The 12,316-nt window shown below is 36.4% G+C and overlaps 1 protein-coding gene across 3 annotated transcripts in view; it reads left to right on the top strand.

The window, feature by feature from the left end:
• The window catches only part of PTGER3 (prostaglandin E receptor 3), a 194,759-nt gene that overhangs the window by 82,245 nt on the left and 100,198 nt on the right, over positions 1-12,316 (top strand). The window contains exon 4 of one of the 3 annotated variants that reach the window (XM_082686145.1): positions 331-4,444. The exons of the other annotated variants lie outside the window; for them this stretch is intronic. Coding sequence (XP_082542271.1) covers positions 331-334 — 4 coding nt within the window. The 3' untranslated portion in view covers positions 335-4,444. Of the gene's footprint in view, positions 1-330; positions 4,445-12,316 lie in introns of those variants that run through there. 3 annotated transcript variants of the gene reach the window in all.

Here is a 12,316-nt window from a genome sequence, read left to right as displayed (position 1 = left end):
TGTTTTTATGGAAAGTTTATCTGATCATTCAATGCATCTACAATTGATTCAGTGCCATGATTTGATTATTCTACTGGAATTCAAACTTGGAAACCAGAAAAATTACTCATAAAAAAGCATATATGTAGCATAATTAAATAACCTAAAAGCTTAAGTGATCCAAAATTCCAGTTATTTAAATTGCTTTTATTTACAAAACATATGTGTAATTACTTCAAACAAGAATGTTTCAATGTCTAAGACATATGTATTTCTCAAGACCTTCTCACATCACACAGAAAAAGTTCGCCTTCTCATGCTTATTACATCTTTCTCTCTCTATTCTAACAGATGAAAAACGGAGCTGAATTTTTATTGAAATTCCTGCTTGCCTGAGTTTGTGTATATCTTCCCACCTGAGAAGGAGAATTTATGTTTGATTTGGATTGTTCATTTTCATCTTTGAAAAAAATTTAGTATTTCTTCTTTTCAGTAATACCCACTGAAACCAGGTTTATTATCATGCTTTGTGTCTCTGAGTATCAAATTGGCTTCTGGGACTGGGTTTTGAGTACATCTTTAAGAAGTTGGGCATGATTTCACAGATAACGATTGGTGAAAAGTGTGAAAAAGAAAAACCCATTTTCCGAGAGTTTTCCTCCAACGTCAAAGCTTTGTCTGAATCTCAACCAGTGCGGACATCTTTACATTTTATGGTAGTCTTGATTTTATAAGGAGTTTGAAAAAAATCAATATAAGCTTTCAACAATGAACAGTTAACATTTTGAGAGCAAGAATTCAATGAATAGGACATAAACTTAAATGAGATAGAAAAGGGTGCCCAGATGAAGGCAGGAGGGCGCCGTGATAAATGATATTTATGCCAAACATGTGATGAATGTATTGGAGATACTGTGTCCCTCTGGACTAAGTTTGGAACTCAACATCTGTAGGTCTGTGTTCTGGTTATGTCTCACAGTGTACTGGCAATCAATGTAAGGGTTATGTGCTTTGAAGACTGAAAAGAGTGGATGCAGCTAAGGGCTTTCCTGAAATGTCACAGGAAACAATACTGAGGCTACATGATTAGCTGTTGTGTTGTGTTATGTTGTGTTAGAGCAGTAAAAAAAAAAAATCCAGGCACAGCCCTCTGATTTACCACTATCTGTTCAGGATTTCTTAAAATTTCTTCCCAGGTGTCACACAAAAAGGCAAAACTAGTAAGTGACATAGTTATTCAATAGCAAATTTTGTTACATTTTATACAAAAGAAACTATGTCATCTGAATTGAAATGAGAAATTCTATGAACTTTTAACAAATACTTCTGAGCATTGGATGTCTTTCAGCTAATGTCCTTAGCTGTTTGTAAATTCAACCAATCTTTCTTTCTCTTGCCTTTCTTCCCACTTCCACACCTCCCTCCTTCCTTTTCCTCTTATCATTCACTTAATGCAACACGCATTTATTGAGTGTCCTTCTTTAGGCATTGTGTTAAGGGCCATGCTGTGACCTACATCTTAGGAAGACATGATAATATGGTAACAGTAGTTTTGCCATACAAGCCTGTACTGTGATTCCACTGTCATCTCTGTCAACTAGATTAAACCCAAAACAGTGAATCATTCCTTTAAGTAGTTGAATCAGTTGTGGATTAGCTGGAAAATTATATTCATTCGAACTTGTATTTTAAATGGCTTTATTTAACTCACACAAAGATGATGTATCTAATCCCTTTATTCAGGTTTAAATTCAATGAATTCTTTTGAGCAACCAGAATTTGCCAATAATCATAAGAATGTCCTTGCTTCTGTTACCACTATCTGTCTATCATCCATCTACGTGGTTGTCTGGTTGTCATATATTTATTATTTTATTTTTACAAAAGAAGCCCAAGTCTACAGAGGGCTTGCCCAATGTCACATGGTTAATATAAGAATTCAGATTCATTGTAAGTTCTTTGATTCCAGGTTTATTGTTCTTCCTATACTACAGTGGGGATGTGAGATCTGCCTCAATGATATTCCATTTATAAGACGATGTGATATAGTAATAGAAGCATGGGTTTTGGAATGAAACCTGGATTTAAATCTGGCTGTCCACTTATTAGCTCCTTGACCTTGAGAAATCTGATTAATTTCATTGAATCTCAATGAATTAATCAATAAATTAAAGATAATAATATTTTAATAATAAATTAAAGATAATAATACTAAAGATAATAATAAATTGAAGATAATGTATGTAAAGTGAGTCTAACACAGTAGATGCTCAATAAATCTTAATTGCAACTAATTCTTTATCTAGACTTATCTCCAGCTATATAATATAAGTTCTCAATTTCAACTATAAAACGGCTTCCTGATTGTGTAGGTTTACATGTCATGGACAGACTCAACTTCAAATCTCTTGATGCTGTTCTCATTTATAATATTTTATGATTACTTTTTCCCATGCAAAACCTACCCATCTTCCACATGTGCAACTTTCATCTTGTCCTTGGGTCTTGAACAATTAAAGTATCTTTTTTTCTCTCCTTACCTTTATCCAACTCTGAAGTTACATAGTTCTCATTTTGATGATTATTGTTTTATTCTTCAATTATTTTCATTACATATTTTCCCCCTTAACAAAAATTCTATTTCTTGGTGGGCAGAACCCTTTTCTTATATTTTCTTCGTAAGTCTTTTAGCACTGGTGCAGTATTTAACCCCAAGAAAGATGCTCCTTATTTGGTAAATTCTCAATGAAGATAAAATTTATGTACAATATTTGCAGTAGCCAATTTAAATGAATGTGACAGGAAGTCTTTCATTTCTGTGTTGCTATTCAACTTGGGAAATTTTATGTTAAACTTCCCTGATTTAAAAATGCTAATCCAGACAGAATAGTCACCTGCAGTTTAATGTAATAAAGTTTACTAAAGCTATCTAGGTGAAAGTCATAAATGGTTAGAAAGGTTTGAAAAATAATGACTCTTTGGTAAAGATATTTCTTACACAATTAAGAATGATCTTTGTCCAATTAGTTTGAAATCTGATGGAAAGACGGTATATGTCAATATAAAATACTTCTGAGGTTTTCATTTTTAACCCATAGAAATGTATCCATTTCATACTAAATTCACCCAAAATAATAAGTCCTGTAACATATGTTTTCAAGTATTCTAGATCATGATTCAGCAATACACGGATTCTTAACAAGGCTTTCCTCTTCATTTTTTAAATTACCATCCGTATACATGGATTCTCATAATTATGTAATGTGGTTACACTGAGAATAGAACTAGTCCTCAAAATAAAACAAATTTCTGCCATAAAGAGTTACATGTGCGAAACGGGGCTTGATCTACAGTTTTATTGTAATTATAGTGCCTACTGTAGAGCTCTGTGGAATACATATGCAAAACAAATCTGTGGTATTAATATGCTTTGCAGCTGAGTTGTATAGACCTGGTTCCTGACTGCATATAATATATTCTGTGTAATTTTAGACCTGCGACTTCTGTGTTGGAAGAACAAATTCCTGCCTACTCCCACTTCCATCCTATTGCAGATTTCATACAGCACCAGCACAAGCCAGTGTGAAACAGACAAACAAAAATAAACACCCAACTATGCTGTTCTCAGGAGAGGTTGGACCAGGGTACCATGAAAAGGAATGGCATATTAGGGAATGGCATAATAGAGAATATAAGGTTTAGAAGATTAGGCTTCCATCAGAAGCTATATTATCCAAATTCTTCCAAGGAGGGGGGAGAGAGAAAATAAGAGTCTTCATGTTTTATATGTATATGTGTATGTGTGTCTTACATCTATATGTGGATTTTGGTCCCTGAAATCTAGGAAAATTCAGACAAAGTCGAATATGCTGTTTTTACTGTCTATATGATTGACTTTAAAAACTTAAACAAATAACACAGCCCAGGCTATAAAGAAACATATAAACTAGTTAAGAGAACAATTTTTTTTTTAGTATCTTCACTAGTTGGAAGCACACTCTAAAGAAACCTATTGTTAAGATAATTATTCAGGCACCTTAAGGATCTGTATAAGACATATCTTGCTTGACATACTTTTAATGATTAAGAATACTTCAATGTTTAATTGCTGTCTTCAAAATATTTGTGCTCATATTTTTTCATTAATCCAGGCTTTTACTGAATATTTTGTTAATTGTTAATTCAAAATATCTCTAGGATCATCCTATGGATAAAAGTGTTTCTCCATTTCATTCAGGTTCTAGGACTTTATTTTTTTATTATCTGAAGTGCTTTTTTATATAAAAATAATATGTACAAAATGTATTTTTAAGAGATTTTATACATTGTTTTAACAAAATTCTCAGCCATATTGTAAGCTCCTTGTGGGCAGGACCCATGTTTTATGTATCTCTTGTACCTAAAGAGCTTAGAACAGTACTAAACTCATAGAAATTACTCAATAAAACCTTGATGGAGAGGCTAAGTGGCCAGACTGTGATCTATGGGAGTTATGCTTATGACAACTAGGTATGCGGGTAAGGGTGGACAATTGTTTTTCTATTACTCTTCCTCTTTGTTAATAAGCCATTAAAAATTAATTCCAGTACAGTTAACACACAGTCTTATATTATTGTCAGGTGTACAGTATAGTGATTCAATAATTCTATACATTACTCGGTGCTCATCATGGTAAGTGTCAACTGTTTCACTCACCCTTCCACCTCCACTCAGGCAGCCACCAGTTCGTTCCCTATAGTTAAGAGTCTGTGTTATGCCATTTTGTCTAGTCTTTAAACTTGAGTGGCACAAGGGAGTCTTTCTTTACACTTCTTGAAGAAAAAAACTATACATATTTTTTGGGAATGTGATATTTATATTTACATAAATATATTTCTATTATATTTAGAAAAAGAATACATGAGATAAATATAAGCCTGCACATAAAATAACTTGTCTTTTAGTTAGTGATGTCATTTCTTCTTACCTTGGTATAGGATCTGAATTTTAACTCTATATCTAGAGGTAGATGAAGGTATTGCTGAAAATGTATAGCCTGTGAAATAAAATAAACACAATTTGCACCTATGAGGACAGTAGAAAATTTTTCATCTTATGAATTCTTAGAGCAAAGTATAATGTACTTTTCTTGGAAACACGTACACCAGAGCCTTAGTAAATGAATAGTAGTCTTCCAATCCAGGAGCATGGAACATTTTTCCATTTCTTTGTGTCTTCCTCAATTTCTTTCATGAGTACTTTATAGTTTTCTGAGTATAGATTCTGTGTCTCTTTGGTTAGGTTTATTCCTAGGTATCTTGTGGTTTTGGATGCAATTGTAAATGGGATGGACTCCTTAATTTCTCTTTCTTCTGTCTTGCTGTTGGTGTAGAGAAATGCAACTGATTTCTGTGCATTGATTTTATATCCTGATAGTTTACTGAATTCCTGTATAAGTTCTAGCAGTTTTGGAGTGGAGTCTTTTGGGTTTTCCACATATAGTATCATATCATCTGTGAAGAGTGATAATTTGACTTCTTCTTTGCCGATTTGGATGCCTTTAATTTCCTTTTGTTGTCTGATTGCTGAGGCTAGGACCTCTAGTACTATGTTGAATAGCAGTGGTGATAATGGACATCCCTGCCATGTTCCATGCTCCTGGATTGGAAGAATAAATATTGTGAAAATGTCCATGCTACCTAAAGCAATCTACACATTTAATGCAATTCCTATCAAAGTACCATCCATCTTTTTCAAAGAAATGGAACAAATAATGCTAAAATTTATATGGAACCAGAAAAGACCTTGAATAGCCAAAGGGATATTGAAAAAGAAAGCCAACGTTGGTGGCATCACAATTCCGGACTTCAAGCTCTATTACAAAGCTGTCATCATCAAGACAGCATGGTACTGGCACAAAAACAGACCCATAGACCAATGGAACAGAATAGAGAGCCCAGAAATAGACCCTCAACTCTATGGTCAACTAATCTTCGTCAAAGCAGGAAAGAATGTCCAATGGAAAAAAGACAGCCTCTTCAATAAATGGTGCTGGGAAAATTGGACAGCCACATGCAGAAAAATGAAATTGGACCATTTCCTTACACCACACACAAAAATAGACTCAAAATGGATGAAGGACCTCAGTGTGCGAAAGGAATCCATCAAAATCCTTGAGGAGAACACAGGCAGCAACCTCTTCGACCTCTGCCGCAGCAACATCTTCCTAGGAACAATGCAAAAGGCAAGGGAAGCAAGGGAAAAATGAACTATTGGTATTTCATCAAGATCAAAAGCTTTTGCACAGCAAAGGAAACAGTTAACAAAATCAAAAGACAACTGACAGAATGGGAGAAGATATTTGCAAACGACATATCAGATAAAGGACTAGTGTTCAGAATCTATAAAGAACTTAGCAAACTCAACACCCAAAGAACAAATAATCCAATCAAGAAATGGGCAGAGGACATGAACAGACATTTCTGCAAAGAAGACATCCAGATGGCCAACAGACACATGAAAAAGTGCTCCATATCACTCGGCATCAGGGAAATACAAATCAAAACCACAATGAGATATCACCTCACACCAGTCAGAATGGCTAAAATCAACAAGTCAGGAAATGACAGATGCTGGCGAGGATGCGGAGAAAGGGGAACCCTCCTACACTGTTGGTGGGAATGCAAGCTGGTGCAGCCACTCTGGAAAACAGCATGGAGGTTCCTCCAAATGTTGAAAATAGAACTGCCCTATGACCCAGCAATTGCACTATTGGGTATTTACCCTAAAGATACAAACGTAGTGATCCAAAGGGGCACGTGCACCCGAATGTTTATAGCAGCAATGTCCACAATAGCCAAACTATGGAAAGAACCTAGATGTCCATCAACAGATGAGTGGATCAAGAAGATGTGGTATATATACACAATGGAATACTATGCAGCCATCAAAAGAAATGAAATCTTGCCATTTGCGACAACATGGATGGAACTAGAGCGTATCATGCTTAGCGAAATAAGTCAAGCAGAGAAAGACAACTATCATATGATCTCCCTGATATGAGGAAGTGGTGATGCAACATGGGGGCTTAAGTGGGTAGGAGAAGAATCAATGAAACAAGATGGGATTGGGAGGGAGACAAACCATAAGTGACTCTTAATCTCACAAAACAAACTGAGGGTTGCTGGGGGGAGGGGGTTTGGGAGAAGGGGGTGGGATTATGGACATTGGGGAAGGTATGTGCTTTGGTGAGTGCTGTGAAGTGTGTAAACCTGGTGATTCACAGACCTGTACCCCTGGGGATAAAAATATATGTTTATAAAAAATAAAAAATTAATAAAAAAATTATAATGTAATAAAGTTGTTAAAAATAAAAAAAAATGAATAGTAGTCTTCACTTGATTTCTTAATGATAGTAATTGCTGGTTATAGTTTTTGTCATTTTATTGATTTAACTTACAACTTTTACGTTGAATCCTTTCAAATGTTCTGAAAATGGACAAGAAATATTTGTGCATCATTACCTTGAGAAAATAATTTTTTAAATGGCAGATGTAAACAGAAAACATGAGAATTTAGGTTTTGGAATACTATTGCACAGGAAAGACAGAAGAAATTACACACCAACAGGGGTGCCTGGGTGGCTCAGTCAGTCAAGTGGCTGTCTTTGGCTGAGTTCATGATACCAGGGTCCTGGGATCAAGCACCCTGTAGTGAGGAGTGGCAGGGTGATGGGGGGTGGCCTCTGCTCAGCAGAGAGTCTGCTTCCTCCTCTCCTGCTTGCTACTCCCCCTGCTTGTGCATGTATGTGCTCTCTCTCTCTGTGTCAAATAAAAAAATCTTTCAAGAAGAAGAAGAAAGAAATTACACACCAAGAAAACACAATACCATTAAAAATACAAGACTAAATCAAACAGAGGCTACTAATAGAAATAGGGGCATAAAATAGACAGATATAAATGTGTTACAAGATTGGACAAAGTATGATTCAGTAATAAGTGCTCCATAAATTCTTGCTGATTGCTGTGGTGCTGGTAGTGAGTGATGCTGCTGCTGGTGGTGGTGAAGTAAGAGATATTCAAAGTTAAGTGAACGTCATAGTAAGAGAATAAGCAGGGAATAAGAAAAAGAATAATATATTCTTAATAAGACCTTGGAACAAATGAAAACAATTGAATGACTTAATCTCTTTTCAGTATATCTAACCATCATTTAAATTCTCCTAAATCTACAAGCATTTCTTAATTCTGTCTCTCCATCTTCACTGCCATGACCCAAATCTATGTCTCCATCATTTCCCATCTGAATTACATTGGTAACTTGTGTCCTACATCTGGTTTTGGGCCCTTCAGTTATCCTCCACATCTGCTGCCACTGTGATATTTTCTTAAAAAATGAAAATTTATTCATGTTATGTTCCTTCTTAACATTTTTTTTTGCTTATATATTTTTTAAAATTTTATTTTCAGCATAACAGTATTCATTATTTTTGTACCACACCCAGTGCTCTATGCAATCTGTCCCCTCTCTAATCCCGCCATCTAGTTCCCCCAACCTCCCACCCACCCGCCACTTCAAACCCCTCAGATTGTTTTTCAGAGTCCATAGTCTCTCATGGTTCACCTTCCCTTCCAATTTCCCTCAACTCCCTTCTCCTCTCTAACTCCCCTTATCCTCCATGCTATTTGTTATGCTCCACAAATAAGTGAAACCATATGATAATTGACTCTCTCTGCTTGACTTAGTTCACTCAGCATAATCTCTTCCAGTCCCATCCATGTTGCTACAAAAGTTGGGTATTCATCCTTTCTGATGGAGGCATAATACTCCGTAGTGTATATGGACCACATCTTCCTTATCCATTTGTCCGTTGAAGGGCATCTTAGTTCTTTCCACAGTTTGGCAGACCGTGGCCATTGCTGCTATAAACATTGGGGTACAGATGGTTCTTCTTTTCACTACATCTGTATCTTTGGGGTAAATAACCAGTAGTGCAATCAGGGTCATAGGGAAGCTCTATTTTTAATTTGTTGAGGAATCTCCACACTGTTCTCCAAAGTGGCTGCACCAACTTGCATTCCCACCAACAGTGTAAGAGGGTTCCCCTTTCTCCACATCCCCTCCAACACATGTTGTTTCTTGTCTTGCTAATTTCGGCCATTCTAACTGGTGTAAGGTGATATCTCAATGTGGTTTTGATTTGAATCTTCCTGATGGCTAGTGATGATGAACATTTTTTCATGTGTCTGGTAGCCATTGTATGTCTCCTTCTTAACATTCTTAACATTCTTAACATTTTCCTGTGGACTTCAGAATAAAGTTAAAACAACTTAATCCATAAGGCTTTCTATAATCTGATCTCCACTAAGCCTCTAGTGTCATCTTCCAGGTCTGCCTTGTTCTCCAGCAACACTGCCAACCCCATGCCTCCATGTTCCACATGTGCTGTTACTTCTATGCTGGATACTCCCTTCTCTTGTCTATGTGATTAAATCTAATGCATCTCTCATGAGTTTCAGCTCAAGTATCACTTCTTTCAGGAAATCATGATAAAACATCTGTCTGTGTTGTAAATTGTTGGCTTATTTACCCAACTTCTTTGCATGGCCAAGACAGGGAATATGTTTTTCATCTCTGTGTCTGTTGTGTGACATAGGCTTGGCATTCAATAAGTCCTTGCTTGTGAAATAAAGAACAGAAAGAAGATGTGCAACAATGAGCTATGAATTTGAGCAAAAGTAGTAATTCAGGGTAATTCAAGGTCCAAACTGTCCATATGTTACTTAAAGCAGGCAGTTAGCTACATTTTCTGAATAACCATTCAGTGCCTGGCTTTCCAGTCACAGAACTAGTTTTATATTTACATTTGGTGTTGGCAGAGATTCTGTGGAGGTAACAGACAAAGCTGAGAAAGAGTGCCACAATCTTATCTCACTTGGCAAAGGTTTAAATGCAATCTTGGAAACTCAAGGAGAAAAAAACAAACTGAAATATTGCTCTCCAACTTGATCCAGCATTTCTTCAAAGGCAGAATAGTGTAGTCTTGTAGAGGCAGCTCAAGATTTAAGGTTGGATTGTCCTGAGTTTGAATCCTGACTGACAGTAAGTAATTATGTGACCTTGAGGATTCCATATTTAATCTCCCTTAGCCTCAGTTTCATTATTGATAAAACAGAGTAACACCCATCTTATTGGTTGCTGCAAAGATTAGAGATGACATGTGTGAGGCCATTATTCTTAAGACCACTATATGTCCCCAGAGGTAAAATATGGCCCAAAGAAAGACATTTACAGGATACCTCAATTTTGAGAAAGCAGCTGGAATTTGGATCTAAGAGATAGGAGTCATGTGTGCAAAGCAACACATAGGCTTAATAGGATCCCAGGCAATTTTGCTATAAGCTCTTTGCAAATCTCCAATTGTCCTTTCAGGAGTTAACTTGAATTACCATCAGCCAGCTGCTGAACCAGTGGGACTTCCTTTGCGCATGCCAGCAAGAATATTCCTGCAAAAAACGAGAAGGTGGTTTTGAAATAAAACTCATACATACATACTTGTGATATTAAAGAGGAAATAGCCTGAAGCTAGACCCTCCATTAATATTTGGAGCAAGATGTGGGTTATGGGATAACCCAAAGAGCAAAAATTAGTAGTACAGTTGCCAGTAAAGGCTGCATCATGCAGTCCAAGTTCTCTGGACTGCATCATGGTACCAGAGCCAGTTGCTATTAAGAAAGACTGTCTCCTGGCGTACCTGTTCATGAAAATAAGGAGTGAGGTTCTATAAGGCAACAGATTAAGGTTACAGAACCCATTTGTGCTGTTCTTAACTCATCATACAATTACTGCCATATTGTAAAACCCACCCATTCATACCATATAGGAAAATGGAAGATGATATAAGTGAACTTAGAGATTTGGTGTAGCATTTCCCAAACTTACCCAATTTTACTTATCATCCAAAGTTTGTTAAAATAGAAAATTCAGGTCCCTCCTCTGGAGATTATGGGTCAGAAAGTCTGACATGGGGCCTATGGTTTTATATTTTTCGAAATAAGCTCTCCCAGATGAGTCTCTTCATCAGACAGGTTTGACAACATTGATATAGTCCAATGGTTCTTAAAGTATTATCCCCAGACCAGCAGCAGGAGTATCAGCTGGAAATTTATTAGAAATGGAAATTCTTTAGTCCCATTCAGATCAACTGAATTTGAAACTCTGAGACTGGAACCCAGAAATGTGTTTTAGAAGCCCCCCAGATGATTCTTATGCACATGAAAGTTTAAGAACTACATCTATCAAATGTGGCCCAGAGACCCACAAGCTGGGAGTGCATGGTAATAGGAAATATGTTTAGTCCAAATTTTTCTAGGACTTGGAAAGCCATGGTTTTAATCCAGGTACTGACTGTTGATCTTCCCTTGATATTACTACTTTTTTCTATTTTCTAAGCAGTAGTTTGTTTTTGTGGATATCATTTGTTTTCCCAAATGATGAAAGCCATATTCCCCTCTCCTTCCTGATAGTAAATGTACTATTTATCTCCTACTTGAAACCCTTCTGTGACTTAGCTCCCACCGTAAAGACATTGGTTGAATTCCCAACTGACTCTATTTATGATTGATGCTCATAGTTCCATCAAAATGTGTTTCACTATTAGTATGTACCCACCGAGCTACTACAATATTTTTTAAAGGAAAGTATAAGAAGAAGACAAACTATCTTGCTCTCCTTCTAAGTCTCACTATTTTTCCACCTTTTGGAAGGCCAACGCAATGCTTAGAGATAGTATACATTTTATTTTATTTTTGTTTTGGTTTTTGTTTTATTTATTTATTTTTTATTTATTTTCAGCATAACAGTATTCATTATTTTTGCACCACACCCAGTGCTCCATGCAATCCGTGCCCTCTATAATACCCACCACCTGGTACACCAACCTCCCACCCCCCACCCCTTCAAAACCCTCAGATTGTTTTTCAGAGTCCATAGTCTCTCATGGTTCACCTCCCCTTCCAATTTCCCACAACTCTCTTCTCCTCTCTAACTCCCCATGTCCTCCATGCTATTTGTTATGCTCCACAAATAAGTGATACCATTTTAAAAATAGCCATCATTTGAAGGATAATTCCTGGATCACTGCTAACATGGAAATATTCCCATTTAATACCAGGAGCAAGGATTAAAAAAAAAAAAGAATCACTAATAACCCAATAAAACTATTTGCTGGCACAGTAGTGAAGAGAGTGTATTAGTTTGCTAGGTTTCCATATGAAAAGAACCATTGACTAGGGGGCTTAAACAACAGACATTTATTTCTTATAGTTTGGAGACTGGAAATTCAACATCAAGGAGTTG

This window comes from Mustela nivalis (assembly GCF_964662115.1).
Source record: "Mustela nivalis genome assembly, chromosome: 10".
Taxonomy (NCBI): Eukaryota; Metazoa; Chordata; class Mammalia; order Carnivora; family Mustelidae; genus Mustela; species Mustela nivalis.
This window is presented reverse-complemented; position numbering and strand designations above follow the sequence as displayed.